The sequence below is a fragment of the Balaenoptera physalus genome (assembly GCF_965194825.1).
Source record: "Balaenoptera physalus genome assembly, chromosome: 16".
Taxonomy (NCBI): Eukaryota; Metazoa; Chordata; class Mammalia; order Artiodactyla; family Balaenopteridae; genus Balaenoptera; species Balaenoptera physalus.
Genome location: NC_138898.1, coordinates 72,506,554 through 72,532,911, shown reverse-complemented (window position 1 = coordinate 72,532,911; position 26,358 = coordinate 72,506,554). Strand labels below are relative to the sequence as shown.

General features: G+C 42.6%; 1 protein-coding gene and 1 long non-coding RNA gene across 4 annotated transcripts in view; one reads left to right on the top strand and one right to left on the bottom strand.

The window, feature by feature from the left end:
* The window catches only part of LOC309645684, a 594,963-nt gene that overhangs the window by 390,729 nt on the left and 177,876 nt on the right, over positions 1 to 26,358 (top strand). The window lies entirely within an intron of this gene.
* The window catches only part of PRKCB (protein kinase C beta), a 315,654-nt gene that overhangs the window by 181,478 nt on the left and 107,818 nt on the right, over positions 1 to 26,358 (bottom strand). For all 3 annotated transcript variants that reach the window (XM_082431039.1, XM_082431040.1, XM_082431041.1), the window contains exon 3: positions 2,492 to 2,574. In XM_082431039.1, the coding sequence (XP_082287165.1) occupies positions 2,492 to 2,574 (83 nt within the window). The remainder of the gene's footprint in view (positions 1 to 2,491; positions 2,575 to 26,358) is intronic.

Below are 26,358 nucleotides of genomic sequence, written 5' to 3'. Positions count from 1 at the left end.
TTCAGACGTATTTGGTAGACATCTGTCCTTGCTGTCTGCCCAGCATGTATTCACTGTAATTCATTAGCACTGTCATTACCGTCTTCACATACGTACCAGACACTGTCTTATATGTATATACTAGGTACTCTTAGCAAAGTTATAAGGTAGGGTTTTATTCATTTTCAGCTGAGCAATATAAAGCACAAGGGATTTAAGTACTTTGCCCAAGGTTACACATGTCTACGCTCCATCCATAGCCTATGATTTTAACCAGTACACAGTACTGCTTCTCTAGTTTTCCTCTGAGGGACCACCTCTCCCCCACTCTCAAATCATGGGGTAGGCACACCGGCCCTCCTCGCCAGGAGTAAGCACATAACCAGGCCTGCCAATCAGCATAACCATCCTCTGGTTACATATGACCCAGGGTCCAATGAGACTTTAGCTCTTGTCATTGGAACTGCAGCACTGATAAGACATTACGACTGAAGGTACCACAGCCACCATGCTCTCGTTAGGAGAAAAATCTTCCTGAAACAGAAACCAGGACAGAGGAAGGCTGGGCCAAGACATGGAGAAAGAGATTCCTGAAGACCTCATTTCGGCCCCTTGATTCACTGTGTCTGAAGCCAGTCTACCCTTGGAGCTTTTCAGTTTCAGGGACCAAAATTTCCCTTTTCACATAAAACAGTTTGAGCTCTTTCTATCTTAGGCAACATAAAAAGTCAAGGAATAAAGACAGGATATGGGAAACACCATCCTCTTGGCTGCTCTTTGAGCGCCAAGCCTTGGTCTGCATGAACATTCAGAGCTGCATAATGGGGCCATGCTGTCCCCCCAGTCTTCCCTGCCTGCTTTCCTGGGGACAAGAGATAGAATTGCACTAAAAGGGTCAGGGAGTGTGATCTGAGACAACATGAAGAATGGTCCCATCTTTGTCTCTGAAACAAGCCTGTGAGGGCTTTGGTTGTTCTCTGCTGCCTAGAGTTTTTAAACCCAAGTGCCACAGTCTCCAAGCAAAGCAACTTCAGTATTAGCTCTAGAGTGTGCGTGGTATGCCCCTGATTTGCAGCAAAATGGCAGATGACCACTTATAGAAGGGCAGCAAGAACATATGCAATAACAGAAGGTAGTTATCACCACCCACTTCAAGCAACCTCAGGTCAGCTGTCAAGTCTAAGGGACCCAGGACAGGACCAGTGGGAGACAAAGCCAATGGGGAAAATTCCAGGAAGGTGAACCAAAGCAGGAACAAAATAAGAGAACCAGGGGTGACAGCTGCACAGAGGGTACGCTGAACGCAGTTCATGACTGGGCCAATGGAAGAGTGTGCATGGTGGAAGGTCCAGGACAGTTTCAGTTGCATGGAAAAGAATAACGCAAACAGTGAGACTTTACCAATAAGAGGTGCTTCTTATCTCACATACAGAGTCTGGGCATAAGAGGACTCAGCGTTGGCTCAGCAGCTCACCAATGGCATCGATGACCCCCGTCCCTTCAACTCTTCCACCCTGCCATGCTCAGGATGTCAGCCGTGTCTCCCTCATTGACTCAAAGGGTTGCCACAACTCCGTGCATTATATCCTCCCACAAAAATGTCCAACAGAACAAAGTAAGGAGTGTCTTCCCTTATCAGAAAGGAAAGTCCTCCTAGAAGCCCTGCCCAGACTTCCCCGCAGTTCCCACCGAGCAGAATTGGGTCACGTGCTCACTCACTAGCTACGAGGGAGCCTGGGAAAGCAAGTAACAGGCATCTTCAGCTTTTAGCATGAGAGGTGGCCTCTGCCAGAAAAAGAGTGGGGGCTAGGAATGCCTGTTGGGTAGGCAATCCACATGGTACCCCAAACTTTTGGTAAACTTGCACCAAGACTTTGCCATATCCTTATAGCACTCACACTGTCATTCACTTAATATTTTCCTTGAGTCAATTTATCTTTTGTTTAACCTAACTACCTTTACCTAGATAGGAAATTTTATATCCCCACCATAAATGCAAAACCACTACTAGACACATTTTCCAATCCATATTAAAATAAATCCATAATGATCAAAACAAAAATTGCCAGGTTTACCCAGAAGCATCCCTTGTCGCACCAGCAGTAATCATACTCTGGGGTACACAGTAGCAGGATAAGCTCACTTCTTCCTAATTCTTGGGCCCTAGTACAAAAAATTCCCTACCAAAGAGCTAAAAAGTACACTATAAGGTACCATCCTAACTACCTTTTTATAGTAGCCATAAAAATTTAGCCCCTGCCCACCACTCTCATACCTCAGCCATAAACATGAAGACATTTTGCAGAATCACAGTAGGGAAACTAGCTGGTTTCTTGAAGTCACACACCCCTCTCAAAATGTTTTTTGTTTTGTTCTTTCCCATTAAAATGAAAATCATCTCAGAGGCTATAGGACCATGACATCCTGACTTTTTTGTCTCAGTATACTCACAGTTACCCAAAAGGATGCATTGACTGTGGACAGAGAGAGGTGACCAGGGCCCGTTACTTACATCAGAGGCTGGACCCTTGTCAGCGCCTGGGCAGGAGAAAGTGACAAACTCATGGCACCGCTTGTGCACGACAAAACAGCAGACTGCAAAAGAGAAAATAAGGGTAGGAGTGGGGGAAAAGGAAAGTGGAGAGTAGGAAAGGAGGGGAAGAGAGGAAGAAATCGTTAAACCTGGACTTCACGACAAGTAAAGGCTTTATACCAAAATAAACAATGCCTTCAGCTTCTGCACCTTGTCTTTTATTGAAGTCAAACTCTTGGGTACACCGACGTTACAACTTGCAAATTACTTCGCTTGCAAAGTTAACTAGGGTTCAAAAGATCACGTATGCTCAAGATTACACACCCCTGAAGATCCCTTAAGTTGTATGATCTTCCACTACTTTTGGAACAGAATGTTGTTTTTCAGATCGGGCACCAGAGGAAGCTGTTGGCTTGTGTTTAGGTCCATAACGCTTAAGAAGTATGTACATTTAATCACTAGAATCACACTTAGAGAGATGCGCGTAATGTGAAGGGCATGTAGAAAAAGAGTGAGCAGGAACGGTGGACCCACACCTGCATCTCACCCAGGAGCAACCGTCAACTAAGTGGAGGAAATAGGCTACATGTTTACATTGTCACTTTAGCAGTTTGAAACCAAATGTGTACATACATATATTTGAATTTGTATGCGTTAAAACGCTCCACTATTTGGGGACTATATTACTTAGGGGGAGGGACAATTAGAGAATACATACAAAGTAAAACTATTTTTTGTTGTTGTTCAAATCTATTTTTATAAACTCTAGACTGTGGGCTCCTGGAGGATGGGCACCACGCTCAGAATCTTTCTAAAGGACATTCTCAGTAAATGAAAACAGAACAGGAAACCTCAGGGCTACCACTAGTGATATAATGAACCTGGGCAACAATCATGAATGCTGCCAACATCAGAAAAAGACACTACCTGCCTGCTGATGAAAGTACTATGAAGAATCCTACCACCTGTGAAGTATTCCTGCCAAAATAATCACACCTGAATCGGTTCAAGAATCTTCACCCAACTACCAATTTACCGCAACTACAAGTGACAGAGACGCATTTTAAATGACACCACAGAGAGGCAATGAGAAAAAAAAAATTTAAATACACAAGAATGGGGTAAGCTACAAGATGTTTTTTCAACAAATAAACTGGAAGAGGACAGGAGAGCATCTGTCCTCTTCTGGATGATACTGTAGCGATGGCTGCATTTAGAGAATATACAAAAGAAAAAGTGAACCCTAGTATAAACAATGGCTTTTAATTAATAACGATCTATCACTATCGGCTCATCAATTGTAACAAATGTACCACACTAATGCAAGATTCTTTACAAGCGCTGTACATATATTAATTCATTTAATACTCCTAACGACTCTAAGGCACGCTATTTCATTTTTTTACATTCTTTTTTTTAATATTCTTTTCCATTATGGTTTGCCATAGGATATTGAATATAGTTGTCTTCATTTTTTTAATTGAGATATAATTGATATAACATTATATTAGTTTCAGGTGTACAACATAATGATTCTATATATATATATATATATATATGACCATAGCAAAATGATCATCACTGTAAGTCAACATCCATCACCAAAAATAGTTATAATTTTTTTGTAATAAGATCTTTTATCTACTCTCTTAGCAACTTTCAAATATACACTACAGTACTATTTACTATAATCACCTCGCTATATATTACATCCCCAGAACATATCTATTTTGACCACTTTCACCCATTTCACTCACTCCCCACCCCCACCTCTGGCAACCACCAATCTGTTCTCTGTATCTACAAGTTTGCTTTTTGTTTTTGGTTTGGTTTTGTTTTTGTTTTAGATTCCACATATAAGTGAGTTCATATGGTATTTCTCTTTCTCTTTCTGATTTATTTCACTTGCAAATGTTAATAATTGGAGGAACTAGGGTGGAAATGGGGTTGAGGGAGTATATGGAAACTCTGCATTTTCCAATCAGGTTTTCTATATGACTAAAACTGCTCAAAACAACAACAACATACAAACAAAAATGGAAAACTGCAAGAGGAAAGTGGCAGGGCAGAGGAGAGACATACATTCAAAGAGATTTAAGAAACATATCAACTAAATGCAATATGTAGACCTTGTTTGGATCCTAATTTAAACAAACTAATAGTTTTTAAAAATTATGAGACAATCAGAAAAGTGGAAATATTCACTTTTTGATGGTATGAGAGAATCATTGTTATTGATATTAGGGAATTATAATTTTTGATGTAATAATGGTATTATGATTATTTTTGTTAAAGAATACTTACCTCTAAGAATACATCCTATAATCTTTATGGATAAGGTGATTCTATTCAAAATAATTCAGTGTGACATAAAGGAGATAGAAAGGGCAGGGTTATAGAGGGGAAAAAAAATTAGTCTTGACTGATCATTATTTAACCTGGCTGATGGACACAGGAGGATTCATTATACTAATCTCTCTACTTTTATGTATATTTTCTATAATAAAAACATTTTAAACCCTCGTGGTGTAAAAAAAAGAGTTCCAAAGGGGCCAATTTCTTTCTCCTTTGCTTTCTCCCCTTTCTGTTTTAGTATTTACTGTATTTTATAAATAATATATGCTTTGTATGAAGACATTTGTGTCAAACAGTGTGTTTGTGTTGTGGGGGGGGGGTGGTCCCTCTCTGTGCCTGTACATCTGTGACTGCTGAGAGAAATACATGAGCAGTGGCCAAAACATGTCACTGATCGTTATCTTTGGGTAGTAGGACTACAGATTCTTTTCACTTACAATCTTACATCTGTATTGTTTGAAATGTTGACAATGAGTACATATTAATTATATAATCAGGGAAAATAAGCCCACTTTCATTTTGAAACAAAACAAAGAGTCAAAGAAAAACAAAGGTCAGGAAATGAAAAATATGGCTGCCCAAATTGGAAACTCAGTGGTTGGGCTGATATAGAATGGAGACAGCTAAAGAGGAACTTAGCAAACTGGAAGTCTAAATTGAGTGATTTTCCCAGAATTCGGCAAAAAAGCAAGAAAAAATAAAGGAAACGATACAAAACTGTAGGATAGATCCCAAAATTCTAACATCCATATAGAAGGATATTCAGGAAAGAACAGAGAGAATGGTAAAGAATGTGTAATTAAAGAAAACAGAAGGAAGTCCTCTAAAGATTAAGAAGAATTTGAGTTATTAAATTGAAAGAAACTATCAAGTGTCAATAGATATGAATGAAAAAAACAACTAATGGTGAGGATTATCAAGGCTCTGAGATCATTGTGAGGATGTGTCCAGCAGTGGCAGGAAGAGAAGAGGAGAAAGATTACTGACAAAGGAACAAAAATAATTTTAACGTCAGATTTCTCGCCTGCAACTTTGAATTCTAGAATACAATGGAGCAATGTCTTCAAAGGTTTAGAAAAAGTCGTTTGAACCTAAAACCCCATACATAGCCAAACTAGCATTCAAGTGAAAGTACAAAATAAAGACATTTCCAGAATATAAGAACTTGGAAAATTTACTTCCCACAAAAGAAGTAATAGAGAATATACACTCCGCAAAACAACAACAAAATGAATGAATGGGGCATAACAAACAGTGGTGAAAGAACAAAAAGAAAAGCTGGGCAGGGGAAGAGGGACTTAAGTCATAAAGAGATGGGGTTGGGAAAAAGACTATAAAATTGCAATATGCCAGGAGTCTTGTCTTATTCCTCAGGAGTTTACAGGTATTGAGAAACTGCATTTAGGACATTATAAGTTTAAATATGTGTGTTAACAATTAAGAATAAAAATAAGAATAGAAGTATTATATACAACTTGCAGACCACTAAAAGAAAAAAATGGACAAAGAAAACTTAATCCAACTGCACTTCAAAAGGCCTTCCCATATGACCCAAATTCCTGTAAATACAATTCTTTTAACTTTTATATGGCATCATTTGCACTTTAAACTCTTTTATCCATCTGTAATTTCTTGGTATCTGAAATGACATGGGAATCTAATTTGCCATTTTTTTCCAAATAGATAATCAATTGTGCCAGCATCTTTTACTGAATAATTCATCCCCTCTCCACTGGTCTCAAATGCCAACTTTATTATATGCTAAATAATTATAAACACTGGGGTCTGTCTTTGGGCCTTCTGTTCTGTTCCACTGATCTGTCTTATAATAAAGCAATATGGGATTTAATTATAGTACCTTTATAATATGTTATATCTTGGTTGGGCAAGTCCTCCCTCATTATCCTTATTTTCAACATTTTCTTGGCAGTCACCACGAGTTCCAAGTGAACTTTAGAATTGGTTTATCAAGCTTTTAAAAATACCGATGGAGGGACTTCCTTGGTGGCACAGTGGTTAAGAATCCACCTGCCAATGCAGGGGACACAGGTTCAAGCCCTGGTCCGGGAAGATCCCACATGCCACAGAGCAACTAAGCCCGTGCACCACAACTACTGAGCCTGTGCTCTAGAGCCTGCGAGCCACAACTACAGAGCCCACATGCCACAAATACTGAAGCCCACGCACCTAGAGCCCATGCTCCGCAACAAGAGAAGCCACTGCCAAGAGAAGCCCGTTGCACCACAATGAAGAGTAGCCCCCACTCGCTGCAACTAGAGAAAGCCCGCGCACAGCAACGAAGACCCAACACAGCCATAAATAAATAAATAAACAAACAAATAAATAAACCGATGTAATTTTTATTGGAATTATATTTAGTCAATTCCCCACCCCCACCCCCAGAAAAAAAATTTATTGGGACTTTGGTAATTAACACTTTCGTAACAATGAGTCTTTCTAGCAGGAATAGGGTGTCCCTTTGTTAAAATTTTATTTTATGTCTCCCAATAAAGTCTTAATTTTCTCTATAGTTCTACAAATTTCTCTCTTAGTATTATCTGAGAGGTCCTTTTTCTACGCTATTATGATTTTTGAAATTTCTCCCATTTTGTTATCCAAGTGGTTATCATTTACAAATAGGAAAGAAATAAACTTTCAGTGTATTTATTTTGTAAGCATTTTTTAAATTTGTAATAGTTTTTGTGCGTTTTCAGTTGCTTCTGTTGAGTTTTCCAGGTAGAGAATCATATTATCCCCAATAATAACATTTTTTTCTTCTCCTCCCTGATAGATATGCCTCTTTTTTTTCCCCTTAGATTTCCATGTCAAGAATTTCCAGAACAATGTGGAACAAAAGGGACGACAGCAGACAGTCCTGTCCCATTTGGAGCTTTCACCAGCTTCACCTCTCCCTCACTCTCTTCTCAAACTAACTTTTGGAATTTACATTTTCCTTTGGAATTATCCATAGTGTTCTTCTCAGTGTGTTTCCACAGCATCATGTTATCTGGGATGGTGCTGTGCCCTTTCTCATGCTTTCTTCACGTTGTATTGTTAGGGAATCTCTCTTTTTATTTTTTCCAGAGGTTCATCTTCCTTGTTGTCCATTTTATTATTCTTTCATTTTAAAGAAGCAAATCATGGACATATTTCTCAATTCTATTGTTTTTTTCCTACTTGATTAATTGTTAGTTTTACTCTCACTTGTCCTACTTCTTTTATTTGTATTTGTACTTTTATTCCTTATTAGTTGGGAGTATCTGGAGTCAAATGGCCAGGTTTGGATGCATTCATCATTTGCAAACTATAGTACTTGGGCACATTATCTTATCTCCCTGTGCTTCAGTTTTCTCCCTGAAAAATGACGGTGATAATAATAATACCCATATTACAGTGGTGTTGTCAGAATTAAGCGAGCTAATCCATGCTCAGGACTGTGCCTAGCGTATCATGAGTATTCAACAAATGTCTGCTGCTTTTATTCATTATTCTTTTTAAAGCTTCTTGAATTGACTGTTCAGTTAATTTCTTCCCATTCTTCTTCATTAAAAGTTTAAGATTTTAAAGCTAAAAACTTTCCTTTCAAGCACAGGTTTGGCTGCATCCTGTGTTTTATATTTAGTGCCATCATTGTTTTAAGTTTCTAAGTGGCCTATTACTGTGGTTTTCAGTTCTTCCTTAACCCAGAAATGTTTAGGAAAGTTGTCCCCCCCCAACCATTCACCATTTATAGGCAACTACTTTAGTCTAGAACCTTTCTTCAAAATATCCAAATTATAGTTATGATCTTATTCATCCTTACTCTCTTTGAGGGAAGGAGGGGGGCTCATCTCTAGTTTCCTAGTGTCTACCACAATTCCTGGTACAAAACTGATATGTAAATAAATGTTTGGTGAATGAATGAACAAAAGAATGAATATCATCAGCCACAGAAAAAGAAGAAAGCCCAATCAACTTCGTGGTAGCTGTAGCTCCTGGCTGGCCTTCCACATTCTACCACCATAGACAGGGGTAGGAAGACACCAGTCATCAACAAGGTCTCTTTAGGCAGCCTTCCAATTAGCCACAAAATAAACAATCCATCCCCACCAAGGTAGACTCAATAAGCCAAGGCACTTGGCTATACTTCGGTGTACTCTACAGAGAAGCTGGGAACAGACTGGAAAGTTGGTAAGCTTCCAGTGCAGGTACTTACTTTACACAATGCGTTTCTAAAAAGTTCTGCAAATCACATTTCCCACTAACTAAAACACTTCACAGAAAAGTAGTAGGGCTGGCTATTTAAAGAAACAAACTAAACCTTTTTGTGATACAAACAAACACCCCCACATTTCTATTTGGCAAATTCAGGATAAAACTAGCTTTTCTTAAATAAGAGCCAACATTCAATGAGCTGCTGAAACACGTACCAGGTCCTTCTTTCAAACAGGTACCTCGTAAGAGCCAAGAATTCCTAGATGCTTCACAGTTTATTCAATAACTCCTTGCTCTGTAGAGGTTAAAAGCCTGCAGCCTACAGCCCTCTGAATCCAACCTGTAGCCATGCTTTCTTAGGACTACACAATGCGGTCTCAAACTCAAATGCCTAAGGGACAGATAAGCAATGAAAATGTCTGAGGGTCAGATGGGAGAATGCATGCAGGACCTGTTTAAAAGGGGAAACTGCTACTTGGCTCCAGCAGAGAATGAGATTAAGGTCCCAAGCACTATCCTCCTCCACTCCTCCCGTATTACATGTAAAATCACAAAGGTCACAGGCCTGTAGGTAGAATAACGTCTTTCCCCAACCTCACCAAAGATGTCCACGTCCTAATCCCTGGAACTTGTGATTATGTTACTTTACATGGCAAAATAGACTCTGCAGATGTGATTACATTAAGGATCTTGAGAATGGGAATTATACTGGATTATCCTGGTGGGCCCAATTAATTGTGATTACAAGGGTCCTTATTAGAGGGAGGCAGGAGACTCAAGAGTCAGAGAAGGAAGTGTGACTATAAAAGCAGAGGCTGGAATGATGCCATTGCTGGAAAGGAACACAAGCCAAGGAATGTGGACAGCTTCTAGAAGCTAGAAAAGGCAAGGAACAGATTGTCCCCTAGAGCCTCCAGAAGGAATGAAGCCCTGTAGACATCTTGATTTTAGCCTCATGAGACCCATTTTCAGACTTTTGACCTCCAGAACTATACGGTAATAAATCTGTGTCATTTTAAGGCATTAAGTTTGTGGTAATTTGTTATACCAGCAATAATAAACTGATATATCAGCCAAGGATCAGAAACAGCTCATTGATTCCAGAAGACCTCTCTGGAGTATCTGCCCCCAGAAAGCAATGGGACCCCAACTCTACCTCATACTGCACCCACTCCCCAATGCCCAACTCTAGCCATTATAATTTATTTGTTGCATCCAAAGAGAACTAGATGAAGTCATTAAATTTTTATTTTCTCTCTTTGGAGTTGATCCATCTCTTGTACCCTATTCTCACCAGAGTCTAAAATGGGAAATTGACATCTTTGGGAAGCAATCTTTGTCCCTGAATCCATAATTACCTGAGATAGATATCCCAGAACTGGCTACAGATGTCTGTGTTGGGAGAAAAAAGAGAAGGACCCTCAACACTCTCCTCAGCTCTCATCTCTCTCAGGAGGCCCCCAAACAGCCATTGCTCGAGAGAGAAATCCACAGTCTGCAAGAGCTACAGGCCAGGCCTCTGGATCAGATGGACCTCAGTTTGAACCCTCATTTTACGAGCCATAAACTGAAGGACATTAGCCCAATTACTATGGCAATACTATCCCAATTACTATTACTATGCCTCTCTGAGCCTCCGTCTCCTTCTCCAAAATAGGAATGATAGCAGTCCCTACTCTGAGAAGGCTGTTGTGAAGCTCAAATGAGACAACACACACAAAGTGCTTGGTGGAAAGGGGCAGTTGAGTTGGAAGCACCAGCATCGCAATTTTGCTTTGCGATGGCCAGGGAGGACCTCTTTCCTCCCAGGTCAAAGCTGACTCACAGGCACGAAATTCTGCCTAGTATCCAAGATGAGGTGGGGCTCTCCCACGTGCTTTCTGGAACAATCTCCATGATCAAAGGCAGAAAGGCCTGGTAACCATCTCCACCTAACACTTGGCCTCACTGGCATTCAGAAGAGTGACTCACATGGCCATGGACTTGAGTCTGGAAGGGCTTTCACATCCATGGTTTCACCTGAGCCACATCATGGCCCTGTGAGGAAGGTGTTTTGATCCGCATTATAACGACAGGGATGCTGACACTCAGGGAGACATGACTTGCCCAAGGGTGTCCAGCTAGTCGGTGGCAATGCTTGTATTTGAAACCAGGTTTGTCTTTCTCTTGAGCCCACACTCTCAACTCACATGGCGTGGCTGCATTTGTGTTTGTCATTCATCTCACTGTTCCAGAAGAAATCCTCCCCTGCTTTCCTCACCCCAGCCATCCAATCAATTGCTAAATCCTACTGATTCTTCCTTCGCAACATCTTTCATACCATATCCTCCTCTATACTCCTCACTGATTCCACCCTAACCACCCTCAGTAACTCAGATGTGGAATTTTGCAATGAAACCTTAACTGGTCTCCCCCGAAATTGATGAGCCTGCCTTGATATCTCATCTCTATGAGCCAAAGTTTCCATAACCACAGAGGAGATAAGACCACCAATGTTATGTGATTGCCATGATATCTAAATGAGACATCGTGTACAGATGCACAGCATCAGGGCACAAAGTAAGCTCTCAATGAAGGTTTATTTACTTCCTTCCAGGTTAGAGGTTTACAGTCCAAGCTCTGCAGCCAAGCTGCCCGGACGCTACACCAGGCACCACTATTTGTTAGCTCTGTGACCTTGAACAAGTCCATTGACCTTGCTGTGTCTTGGTTTCCTAGTCTATAAAATAGAAATAATAACAGTGCTTTTCTCATAGAGTTGTTGTGAGGATTAAATGAGGTCATCTTAGCACAGTGTGTGGACACAGTAAGAGCCTAACATATAATAAATGCTGTCAATATTATTCCTACCTACTTCCCTCCACCCCCTGCAGCCTACACACTCCTGGAAAATTCATCCTGTGAAACCTCAGCTTGATATTATTTCCCTGCTCCAACACATTCACTGGCTGCCTATCATCTAAAGTTGCACTGTCCAATATGGTAGCCACAGGTGACATGGGGCTATGCCAATTTAAATTAATTAAATGAAATTTAAAATTCAGTTCTCCATTCACACTAACCACATTTCAACTGCTTAATAGTCACATGTGGCTAGAAACTACCACATTGGGCACTCATCGTAGAAAGTATTATTGGACAGCACTGGCCTAAAGAATAAAGTTCAAATACCGCAGGCTGACATCCATCCATCCACATATAACCACCGTCTAACTTTACTCTTATCTCCTCTCACTCCGTTACCCCACACTCCTGCCAGTCTGGATGACTGTCCCTTTCTATAATATATTTTAGTCATTCCCTACTGTGCAAATCTGTTCCCTAAATATATCACTACCAATAGCCCATCCCATGATGGCCACAAGGAAATTCAAGGCAGAGAGCTTAGTTCTCCAGCGAGCAGACTGAAGGCCAGATTGGAGTAGAAATGACACATTCCACAGGATAATTCAGCTCAGGAGCCCCATGGGACAGATAACGGTTGGCTCATCCTACCTACTTTATTGCAGGGGTTACAAACTTAAATGCCTACAAAGGCCAGGCCTTGTGACTAACTGAAGCCAGCCTGGTGTAATACAGCAGGGATGGGTGGCTGGGATGAACTAGAGAGCACATGTCCATCCCTGGGATACTCAATTCCATTCAACAATGGCCCTGTGAGCGCTAGTCTGGTGTTGCCAGATGGGAATTTTTTAAAGCTCTGTGCAGACCATCCAAAAACATCTGAGTCGCACCAGTTTACAAGCTCTGTTTTAGCTGGTCTTCCTGACTCAAATACTTTCACCTTGATTACTTATTATCTCTGAGCTAAAGTATCCCCAACCAAAGAATGGGGATAAGATCACCTACTTCACATGTAGTTGTGAGGATGAGACCAGATTCACGTGCTTGGCATGTACCTGCCCCATATCTAATTCTTAATAAAAATATGAATGAGTGCATTAACAATGAATGAATAAATGAATGACTGGACTTTTTTGGTCACCCCCTCACTCAGAAATCACCCACCACGGCTGAGTCAAGAGGAAGGCAGCTGTGGCCAGGGCGGTGGGTGGCAATGTGTGCATCTGTGGGCGGCTGGCCCCAGCACAGTCAAGCTGCGTGAGCTCAGAATCATCTCACAGCCCTGCCTGGCCGGCCTTGGGTGTGCAGTGAGGATTTCTTTTTAAAACTGTATACCATGCTTATGGCTTAAAATTCGAACATTACAGATGAGCATATGGTTGAGAATCACTGCTCTACTCCATTATCGGAGGGAACTATTTCTTGTCTATCCTTCTAGAGATATTCTCTGCATGTGTGTCAGCACATGTGAGTCTCTACCTATATACGTAGTATAATTCTCTATTTCCTTTTTGTTTTTTATCTATGTCCCTTTTGTTTCATCCATATGATACAATTCTACACCCCTGGTTCTTAGCCCTGGCTGCACACTGAGTCATTTGAACTTTTCAAAACATATGAGGGCTCAAGTTCCACCTCAAGAGATTCTGAGTTACTGGGGGGAGGCTGGGAACAGATGACTCAAATGTTGAAGAGCATTGCTGATCTGCACACTCTACCCATGCTTTTTCCCAAACTAGCACAGCTGGAGGCCCATTCTATCTCAGTATGTAGAGAATGACCTCATCCTGTTTCCATAACTGCATCTTATTCCATCATATGGGGCTACCATTTATTTACCCAGTGTTAAAGGGAATTTGCAAAGTTGTGATGATGATGATTGCCTCCTGTAAGAGAGGAGGGAGCAGAGCAAACTTCATTTGTTTAGCAACTGCCCCGCGCTACAGAGAGAACTCAAAAGCAAAAGCAATAGCCTTGCAGTGGTCAGCAAATGCAGGAAAGCAATGTTTTCATTTATAATGTTACCAAATTTATTTAACTAAGCCAGATAAAGCAGTGCAGCCAACAAGAGGTAAAGGACAGGCCTCAGAAGTAAACAAACCCATGAGAAGATAGCTGCCCCACACCACCACCTTCTGCTATACCAACCCTGGGGAGAAGGGCCTGGGCAGGACAGCTGCTGGGAATATCCTGCTTGTTTGGATAACACATGGAGACTGTTCTTGACCCCTTTGGCCTCCCCCTTTTGATCAGGCCCCAAAGGCGGGGGCAGTAAGACAAAATACCATGGCCTAAGGGGAAAAATCAACATCCCTTCATTCACCAGCTACATCCCACCCTAGAGCTCTCAGACCAGGAGAAGAGCTGGTCCCGAAACCAAGTGTGGTGAACACGCCCAACCAGCATCCCTCCTCTCTGCTTCTATTTGGGGCATCTGCTCCCCAGTTCCTGTGAGCTGGCTAAGGATGCCCTCACGCCCAGCTCCCAGGGTGGACATAGGACCCAGGCCACAGTGTGGATTCAGGGATGGGCATGTGACCCAAGGCGCCCAGTGAGAATCAACTTCAGGGCTCTTGCTGGAATTTATTAGGAAAGAAGATTTATTTTCCAGCAGTACTGCTAAGCTGGTGGGGAATGAATCTGCATCTGCCATCTTTATTATCACTAAGGAAAAGCTTTTCTGAGAATGAAGCCAACAAAGAGAAGAGCAGAGCCAACAGGTATCTGATAACCACATATGAGCACCTGGATTCAACCAAGCCTGAAGGGAGAACCCCTTGACTTTTCTGTATAAGTCAACAAATCCCTCCTTGTCTAAAGCAACTTGAATTGGGTTTTTGTTTCCTGAGACCAAAGAACGTATGACTAATAAACCAAAGGTGAGAAGTTAGAGGATGGGCAGTGAGGGCCCCTCTTTTCTCCTATGTTTCATGTGTTCCTGTAAATAGATCTCTTTTCTTTTTTATTTAGGGGCTTGATATTAAGAACATTCAATTCTATCAGTCAGTGTTGGTGAATTGAGGAAAGATGGGATACAGTGTTTCACCCTACCCTTATTCCTCTAAATATCGTAGTACTATGAGGATGGCTGCACCTAGGAGTTTGCTCAGGTAAGAAAGAGTACCAGGAGGTATAAGATTTGACAGGTCTCCTTTATCCACAGGCGCCTGTTACTTGGGCTTCTTTTCAGTAAGTGCCTGTAGGATGGGCACACCCACATCGCGGATGCAACAGAGATTTACACCATCTGTCTACTACCAGCTCCTACCCTTGCTCATGAAGGAGGGGCCACATAGCCACAAGGCCAAGTCTTTTCTTGACTGTCATGTCAAGAAATAACATGAGTCATATCTGCCAAATTGTGCCTCCAGAGCTAGTGGCTTGAAGCCCAGAGATAAATTCATGTCAATCCAAGTCCCCTAACTTACTCTAAAAAGCAAACAGAGAAACTTAATCCTCCGGCAGGCAAAACACTAGCAACAGCTCTGCAAGGAGGGGTGGCCTGTTATGTGAACATTGCAAATATCACCCAATCAAAGACAGGGCCATGGAGATTATAGCGGGCATCTGTTGGTTTTGCCTGCACAGCATCCATTCTCCCTTCTGGTAAGTGGCATGTTGATTTTTCCTTTGGGAAACCAGCCTTGCTCCATGATGTGCAGTCTTGGTGGTGCTGTCAGTCAAGGTGCCCAGCTCTCCCCTGGCCAAGGGGGGGGGGGGGCACGTGACCCAAGATCAGCCAATCAAACTCTTGCTTGAATTTGATTCTTGAATCAGTAGCGTTGCCATGTGAAGGTAGCCCATTACTTCCTGCCACCTAGATCCAAGAGCCACTGTCCTGGACCCTGTTCCAGGGTCCACTGTTCAGGGTCCATTCTTCTGGACCCTGTTCTTTCTAAGGCCTGCCACTGCGTGCATGTAGAAACCCATACCTTTCCACTTGCTTTTTAAGACACCTACAGTCAATTTTTATTGCTTACAAACAACCGAACAACTCTGGCCAATTCAAAGACATCTGATCTCACCCCCTTCTATAACATCCCTGAGGGATGGTCATCAAGCTTCTCATTGCACACCTCCAGGACAAGGACTGCTCCACCTCCTAAGAACAACTCTAATACTAGAAAGTTCTTTAGACTGCACAGAACTCAGCCTCCCTGTAACTTCCCGATCCTGCCCTCCGTGGCCCCTTCCCCCTTTCCCTGGCTCCTCCTCCTGTTCCCCCTACCCCTTAACCTACTGGAATTCCTCAAAGGTCTGTCTCAGGTGCTGGTCTCTTCCCTGTGAACACTCCCCAGGCCATCTTGTCAATCTACAGACTTTGTAAATCTGTTCATGCTGATGACTCCCAAATTTGCACCTCTCAGCCAAGAGCTCTCCCCTACTTGCTCAGCACCACGATTTGGATCTCAAACTGAAGTTGCCCCAAACCAAGTTCTTGTTCTTCTGCCTCATTTCTGTTGTTGCTGCTTTTATAAAACAATTTATTAAATACGATAAGATATATACTTTAGAGGAGATGATGGTTACATTCAAAAGGTCTTTGAAAAAATCATGTAGTATCCCATTTTTTAAATTAATAACATTTACATTCCTTCGCCTTCGCCCTGTTATTAGACAAGTTTAAATTCACATAAAGTAACATGATATCTGTAAAGCTGAAAATTTTCCAAGCATATTGATATATTTTTCTTTATCACAACCTTAGCACAGGTAACAATGAAGATATATACACAAAAAACTAAGTCCCTTGTCTCCATCCCTACTTTTATTTATGCTTCCCAGACTCTACAAAAAGGGATTTGAATATTCAAATAATAGCAACATAAATCATCAAAGATCATCAAAGGGAAGTAAAAAGGGAATTTTAGGAAAATGCTTGGTGTTTCAACTAATTTAGTCTCCATTTGTATCCACCTTATATTCAGTTCAACCCTGGAAACCAGTGCGTTGAGGAAACAAAGTTGTTATTGTTCTATTTCAGGGACACACTTGTAGTTCTTTACATTAGACATTTGTAGCACCTCACCTCTGAACCCAAACTTAAAGAATTAACCACAGGTAATAAAGTCAAGGTTTTTCCAATGTTCAGAGGTTCATCGGTGTTCACAGGAAAAAAATAAGGACTATGTTGATACTGACCCTCTGAATGCAGCGTTTGTATTTTTGACAGAGGGGGGGAAATAATCAAGATCTCTGGTGAGAATCTAAATGCTACTTAGTTTAAACTTCTGCCTCACTTCTGATGCTTCCTCTTACTCATCCCGAGAGCCACCCTTGGCTCCTCCCTCACTACTCACTTCCAGTCACCAATTCTGTCACACCTGACCCCAAATTATCACTCAAAACCAGCCTACTTCCCTCAGTGCAAAAATAGCCCCTGTCTGTGTTCTCCGAAGCTGTCATCTTGTTTCTCTAATGCCTGTCATCCCTCAGATCTCAGATGAGATGCCATTTCCCCCAGTTCTCCTAACCCACCAGCCTAGGTTTAACCTGCTTATTGTGCAATCCCACTGGCCTGAAACTTTCTAAGCCACTTTATTATTTCCAATCATATAATGGGAATAAAAAGAGTACCTACTCATAGAGTGCTGGGAGATTAAACAGAACGACAAATTAAAAACTTGAACAGAAAAAATAAGCCTTAATACCTGGCACATAGTAGGTTCATCATAAATATTAGTGACTGATATTGCCATTGTTGTTATTACTATTAAGAATAATACCCTTCCCTCCCAGACTAACTCCAAGCAGAAGAACCACATGCTGTGTTCACTACCGTACTACTGGTGCTGGCACATGAAAGAAGTTCAATAATATTTAATTGACTGATTGACTGATAGAGATTTGAAGCCAACGACCGTGCCCCCCCACCCGACCCATCTCCCCTTCAGCAGACTAAACATTTTCATTTCCTCCCAATATATTTGGGATGCAGGATACAAGCTCCTCACCATCATGCTAGGTGCCCTGAGACAAGTAAAGTCATAACAAAAATGCCCTCATGATGGAGACTTTGCACTTGCTTTCTTTTTTATTTGAATAAGTCCGCTGAGGGTGGAAAATCTAAGTACGGAAAAAGAAAAAACTGGAAGGAAACACATAACACCTGAAATGTTGATGGGGGGAGTGATGTCTGGTTGTAAGGACTTTGGGGTCTTGTTCTTCTTTTTATAATTCTTTATTCCTCTAATATTTTAAAATAATAAAGCAAATGTAGAATTTAATAAACTTCATGAGGCTGGGGTTTTTTTCACTAGACAAAGAATTAAGCAAACTTTTATTGAAGCTTAAATTATGGTATGGAAATACATTTCAACTGATTTAAGTCCAACACCATGAAGAGAGAAATTATGGTACCCAAATTTTCCCTCCTTTATCATACATACTAGGATTAATTAGATTACTATTCAATCTCTAGTTTTCATTTTTCTAGGCTTTATTCCATACAAATTTGTGCAGTTTTTCAACATTATATAGAAATCTAAAATCTATTAGAAAAAATATATACTATAAAATATATCATTCTAGATGTACAGTTTGATGTGTTCTGACAGATGCATTACATCCGTGTAATTATCCACAATCAAGAGAACATTTGCATCACCCCAAAAGTTCCCTTGTACCCTTCTACAGTTAAATCCGTTCACCCCAGCCCCAGCCTTTGGCAGCCATTGATCTGCTTTCTGTTAGCATAGATTAATGGAACCACACAGTATGTACTATTTTGTGTCTGCCTTCTTTCACTCAGAATAATGTTTTGATTATTAATGATTAATAATGCAGTTGTCAATATCAGTAGTTAGTTCATTTTTATTGCTGAGTAGTATTCCATTATATAATTATTCCCAGGTTTGTTTATACATTCATCTGTTGATTGATATTTGAGGATTTTCCCCCCAGTTTTTGGCTATTATGAATAAAGCTGCTATGAATATTCATTTATGTCTTTGTGTGGGCATATAATTTAACTTATCTTGGTAAATACCTAATAATGGTATACAGTAATTCTATGTTTAACTGTATAAGAAACTGCCACTTTTTTCCAAAATGCTTGTACCACTTTATTTTTTAGAATGGAAACAATCCAATACATTATTTTTTAATAGGTGTATAGGTCTCTTGGGGTCTGAGCAGGAAATGGAATTCACTCTAGATGTTCAATTAAAAAACACTAGCAACTGTGGAAAACTGTTACCACACCTAGGGCTACAGGTATAATCTAATGAAAAAGAATAACAAGAGCCCAGTGAGAGCTGAAACCAAGGAAGAGCGACCGCTGGCCAGGAGCTGTCACTGCAGAAGGAGGCCAGAGATGGAGGGAGGGTGTAGAGGGTGGAAATAACCCCAAACTCTCTCTCCTCCTGCCCTCTGGTCTCTGGCTGCCACCTCCAATTGGCCCAACTCAAGACAAAAGCCATCAGCAGGGGAGTCCAGGAGATGCAGTCCACTGGGGTTTACCTCCCCAGACACAGGGCAGGGCAGAGAAGGGTGGAGAATGGTGGCCCTAGAGAAAGGATCTCGTGGAGAGTAGCTAGACACTGTCTGTCCGCAGAGGAGGGGAGAAAAAGGACAAAGATTTGCAATGCTGCCAGAGGTCAACATTCACAAACCAGCGGAACCATACTATTACTATTGCTACCACTACTACAACTGCAACAACTACTACTACTACTATTACTGCACCACCAGTAATACTCCTAGCAATAACAACAGCAACTTTATTGAGTGCTTACTATCCCCCCAAGCACATGCTAAGTGCTTGTAAGGTTATCTTGTGTAACCCTCACTACAACTAAAGAAAGCAAGTCTATGACTATCTCCCACTTCACAGAGAGAAAAAGTGAGACTTATGGAGGTTTAGAACACCTGCCAAGGGACTCCAGAGAGTGGGTAAGCCCTAACCACTACTCCATACTGCCTCCCTCAAAGGAAGGCCTGGAGACTCAGGCCCCAGTGCTCACCCTGTGCAGTGTGCACAAGCCACTCTGCACCTAAGTCTCCCCATTTGTGAAAGCAGGTCTACTTATCCTCCCTTTGGGACTATTTGAGCATTTAATACAACAGGGCAGTTCCACAAACATTTTTTGAGTCCCAGCGGCCTTGTGACACCATGATCTCTAATCCCATAAGGGCTGCAACAATTCCTTTCAAATGAAGAAACAGTGGTTCAGAAAGATTCTCGGAATCTTAAAGCTACTTGCCCAAGATTAAAGAGCTAGTAAGAGGCAGAGGAGGGACCGGAACTCAGGTCTACCTGTCCCCAAAGTCATTCTCTGCCCTTCAGGGAAGAGCAGGAAGGGTAAATAAAATATTACGTTTGTAATAAAATGTACAAACGGTGAGGGTTTGATGCCTTCACGCTCAGATCCACATATTGGCCCGCACGCTGTGAGACTCCAGTGTGGGGCTTTGCGTCAGCAGCAAAGCTCCAGGGCAGCCAGTGCTGATGCGCTTCCCTCCATCGCCAGCTGCTTCACCTGCAGAACCCTGTGGCCCAGAGTCCAGGAGTTGCCCGGGCAACCACCCACTCACTCAGGCATCCTTTACTGATCTTCCGGAGTGTATTTATGGCGGGGGAGGGTCACGGGGTGTTTCTACCCTTTGGTGCCTTCTTAGAGATGACGTTAGCCTTTGGCACCTCCACTAATTTCCCAAGAAATCCAGCAAGATCTAAATACAAACGCACAAGCTGCTGCAGTCTCGAAACTCAGCATTCTTGTCACGTCTTAATACCCTGTCATTTGAGCAACACTCATCCTCCATGCACTTTGAAATCTCTTCTGCTTTATACTCTGCCAAACGGTTCTGATGTTTCTGTACTGGCATTGACATGACGGAGAAAGGAACATGTGAGCCATGAGGGCTTCAAAAATAGCCTGGAACTTTTCAAGGAAGGGGCTCGTAGTGGGATGACAGGCAAGCTATTCTGCATAACAAAGCACTGTGTCCCCGGAGTCAGGCACAAGCCCACCCCTCCCCACGTACACTCACACACACCCATCAATCACTCCCTGAAATATCATATCTGTGGGAGGATGAGAGGATAATGGTATGATCAATGAAGCTCCCGAGAGGGCTGGTGGATGGACTCCATCCAGTGGGAAATTCTCTACTGACAACAGGTCAGTTTTGCTTGGAGTTAACCCATACTGATGATGATGATGATAATAATGATGACGATGAAGGAGGAGAAGGCGGGGGGAGAAGGAAGGGGGAGATGGCAACAGCAACAATAGTTAATATCTATTGATTGTCTACTATGTGCCAGGCACTGTTCTAAGCTCTTTACATAGATTAACTCATTTAATCCTCACAACCCAATGAGATAGGAATTACTAACAGCCCCATTTTACAAGTGAAAAAAATGAGGCTTGAGAAGTTAAGTAACTTGACAGCAAGTGACAGTCAGGCTGGAACCCAGATTATCTGGCTCCAGAGTCTTAATTCTTAACTGCTACCCTCCACCTGTACTCCCCCCCAAAGAAGCCATTATCCCAGGTCCCCATTACAGGGGATGGAGGAGAAGCTTCCTTCATCCGAAAATTTTATGGAGAGACAGCACACAGAACCCTTTTCTCTGGACCCTCAGCCCCTAGGAATGCCTTGAGACCCACACTGAATCTCAGCATTTACTGGGCAGGCATGTCCCTGAGTGAGTACTTTCACCTCAAGAACCTTTGGGGGCAGGCTGCCATATTATCCTCCACTTTCAAGATTAGGAAACCAAGGATCAGTGTGCCGGTTTTCCCTGCTTCCCCCCCAGATCCATTCTTCACCGGACTCTGCTATGATCTGAGCCCTGGAGGGCTGACCCCTGCGGAATTAATCACCTAGTCCCCCTGCCTCCTGGTTTCCAGCTGGGCTCAGCCAATGGGTGGGACAAACAGGTGACTGGAGAGAAGGATAGAGGCTGGGGTACTTCCTCCCCTTCCTCCTTGCCTTGATGCTGCCATTCGGGAAGCAGTTACATCCCTCCAGGACCACCGTTCATGCTGGCAAGCCCTTCTTCCTTAGCTCCATAGTCCCCACGCTATTTCCTCCACTTGCTTCTTCCTCCCTAGAGGTGTTAAATAATCCCTTCATTAAACATGCTTCATTGAAGCTGCCTGAGGGATTTCTGTTTCCTGCTGGGATCCTGACAGGTACAACCACAAAGGTAGAAAAACTTGTCCAGAGACACACGGCTAATAAAAGGCAGGTGAGACTGGTTTTGCGCCTAGAGTCCACCGTCTCAAGCACTCTGCCATATGGCTTCCTCAGAGCAGAGGTCACTAGCTCTAAGACCTCTGAAGGTAAGGTTAGTGGCAGAAATGAGTTAAGCAAGTGGCTGAAGTACAATAGGGGGTGGTGGCGACTGAGGCAAACCGGAGAGCACACGCCCCACTTACAGGTAACCACATGTAAAAGCGAGCACTGAAGCACCGTGCACACCGAACACAAAGCACCTCCATGACCTTTTCTCACATTTTCCCCGGCATCTCACCACTCCCTCTCCAGAAACCTCCTGCTGTCAGAATTACTCCTGATAGCATCCTAAAGTTCTTTTCTCCTCAATCCTATTCCCAATCCTCCCCACACAGGCTTCTAAATCAGTCCTCCACTTTTAAAAGATGCAGGCAACAAAGATAATTAATTCTCTGGCTTCAAAGGCTGCTTCCCGGACCCACTGCATTTTCTGAACGTCACCACTGCCGCCACCACCAGCCTCTTGCCCCCATGGGTAACTATGTGCACTGCTTCTGTCCTCCTGATATATGCTATATGGGGACTGGGAACCCAGCCACAGCTGCTGTCCGAGGGAAGGATGAGAGAAGGAATATTCGCTCTCGCTGCCTGCAGTCTGCAACGTAGCAGTGTCATCTGCACCGTGGGCAGAAAAGGCACGGGAACCTCCCCGCGGGAGAGAGAGGAGGTGTCCTCTGCACCGATGACCTTGACATCAGCCCAGCTGCTGGTGTCCAGAGCAGAGACTCCCCTCCTCCCAGAGCTATTGGTAAAGCATCTCACAGCAGGGGGCTGCAAACTGGCGGCCTCGGGCCTCCCTGGGTTTGGCCCGCACTGTGCTTCATAAAACAATATAAAACCATTGCCAATAAATGCCGGAGAGGGTGTGGAGAAAAGGGAACCCTCCTGTACTGTTGGTGGGAATGTAAATTGATACAGCCACTATGGAGAACAGTATGGAAGTTCCTTAAAAAACTAAAAATAGAACTACCATATAATCCAGCAATCCCACTACTGGGCATATACCCGGAGAAAACCATAATTCAAAAAGAGTCATGTACCACAATGTTCACTGCAATGTTCACTATTTACAATAGCCAGGACATGGAAGCAACCTAAATATCCATCAACAGATGAATGGATAAAGAAGATGTGGCACATATATACAATGGGATATTAGCCGTAAAAAGGAACAAAACTGAGTTATTTGTAGTGAGGTGGCTGGACCTAGAGTCTGTCATACAGAGTGAAGTAAGCCAGAAAGAGAAAAACAAATACCGTATGCTAACGCATATACATGGAATCTAAAAAAATGGTACTGATGAACCTAGGGGCAGGGCAGGAATAAAGACGCAGACATAGAGAATGGACTTGAGGACACGGGGGGGAAGGGGAAGCTGGGACGAAGTAAGAGAGTAGCACTGACATATATACACTACCAAATGTAAAATAGATAGCTAGTGGGAAGCTGCTTCATAGCACAGGGAGATCAGCTTGATGCTTTGTGATGACCTAGAGGGGTGAGATAGGGAGGGTGGGAGGGAGGCTCAAGAGGGAGGGGATATGGGGATATGTGTATACATATAGCTGATTCACTTTGTTGTACAGCAGAAACTAACACAACATTGTAAAGCAATTATACTCCAATAAAGAGGTTAAAAAGGAAAACATTGCCAATACTTAAATAGGAGAGTTCATGGGGTTTTTTTTTTTCATTTTATTGAAGTATAGTTGATTAACAATGGTGTGTTAATTTCTGCTGTACAGCAAAGTGACTCAGTTATACATATATATTCTCTTTCATATTCTTTTCCATATGGTTTATCACAGGATATTGAATATAGTTCCTTGTGCTATACAGTAGGACATGCTACATATACTAGCTTGCATCAGCTAATCTCAAACTCTCTTATGGTTTTTAAAAATCCGTTTCTGGCTTTTCTTTCCAAAAATCGAAGTTATGGCAACAATGGGCCCATATTCTTGTGTGGTGACAAAGCAGTTAAACCCGAGTCCTCTAACACGGAAACTCCAAGAGGGCCGGGAGTTTTGTCTGGTTCATTCACTGCTCTATCTCCACACCTAGAACAATGCGTGGCACATGGGAGATACTCAATAAACATGTGTTGACTGTAGGAATAATTGCTCCCCCTTCCAGACCACCTTGTATTCTCCACTTCACAGCAGTCCCCATTTGGCTCAACTTACCCAATTAAGTTCTCCTCCAGGCCCCTGCAGACAGTTGCGTTTGAGACCCCCAACTTACAGTGTGGAATTTAAAGGCAGGCTAGACACAGTCCCTGCTCGTCGGAAATGAAAGATGAGAGGAGAGAATCACCATTATCCCTTATAGAACGGGTACTACGTGCCAAGCATATATTGGCTCCTTTAATCCTCACAACAGTCACATAGTAGGTCCTGTTATTATCCCTACCATGCAGAAAAGGAAGGTGAGCACAGGGGGAGAAAGTAACTTGACCAAGAAGATTACATAGCAGCAGGTAGGGAAGGCAGGATTCAAATCCCGGTAGGCGACCTCCAGAGCACATGAAAAATAACCCTTCAATGATGAAGGAGGGAACAGCCAGGCCACAGAGACCCCTTGGCTTTAGTCCTCCGAGCCCTAATGAAGCTACTCCTCAGCAGAGACGGAATTCTGGGACTCCATGGCTTGAAGCAGTGATGCTCTGGGTTCATTTAATGCATCTTCGACTCAATTCAACAGGAAGCCACTGTGAGCAGGTGCTCCATGAGGAGCCATCCGAGAAGCTGCTTAAAGAGTAGAGTTTCACTTGGCCTCTAGCTTCTCAGCTCAAGATACCCCCATGGTCCTCTTAGTTTTGCTCTAACAAAAATGTCAACTCACAGATGGTCTTTCCTCAAACCGCATGAGTTGCAGTGGCCAAGAGAGAGATCATTCAAACTTGGCCGACCTACTTGGACCCAAGTGCCTCAGCAGGAGAAAGGAAGCTTCCAGCCCAAGAGCGCCACAGAGCAGCTAAAGCTGGCAGCTGGAGATGAGGACAAGCGCTGCTAGACAAATGTCTGGCTGCAGCAGGGATAGGGGAGGCCCCGCTCTGCATTTGGGCAGCCTCCGGAGCGGGCGGAGCGGTGGAGCGGAAGGTTTAGGAAACACACTGACTATTTCAGCTAAAACCCCAGCTCCACACGTCCAGTCGCCTGCTGATGGGGCAACTCCCCTCTGAAGGGCCTCTGTTTCCTCATCTGTACAATGGAGCTGATCAGATTTTTATATTTGTTCATAAAGTCATTTATTCAATTTATTTATCCATTCGTTGTTCACCAAACACGTACTGAATGTCTATTGTGTGCCAGGCACTGCCCCAAATATAAGAGTAAATGTATATATTATACGTCATTAAAAGTTTATATATCTTAAAAAAAAAAAAAAGTAAATGATGAATGAGATGGAGGAGATGTTTGCCCTCCTGGAAGTTACTGCACAGAACTCTCGTCCAAGTTTTCCCATCTCTGGGATGGAGAGAATACTGACTTTGAAAGGCTATTGAGAGAACTAACGTTATTTTTTTATAAATAAAAAATAGCAAGCATTTACTTATCAAGTGCCAGGCAATGCTCTAGACCAGAGGTCAGGAAACCTTTTCTTCAAGGCTAAGGGAGTAAAGGGACTTCCCTGGCCGTCCAGTGGTTAAGACTCCATGCTTCCAATACAGGTGACACGGGTTCAATCCCTGGCTGGGAAAGTCAGATCCCACATGTCACGCAGCATGGCCGAAATAAATAAATAAATAAAATTTCTAAAAGGCTAAAGGAGTAAGTATTTTAGGTTGCACAGGCTGCCCAGTCTCTGTCACTACTACTCAGATCTTCCTTGTAGCACAAAAGCAGCCACAGACAACATGTAAACAGGTAGACACAGCTGTGTTCCCCTAAAATTCTGTTTACAAATCCAGCCAGTGGATCCATGAACCATAGTTTACCGACTCCTGTTCTAGACCAGCCCTGTCCAGGAGATCTTTCTGCGATGAGAGAAACATTCTGTATCTGCACTGTCCACTTGGAAGGTGGATATTGTGACTGAGAAACTGGATTTTTTTTTCATTTCATTTAACTTTCATTAATTAAAATTTAAATTTAAGGGCTTCCTTGGTGGCACAGTGGTTAAGAATCCGTCTGCCAATGCAGGGGACATGGGTTCGAGCCCTGGTCTGGGGAGATTCCACATGCCGCAGAGCAACAAAGCC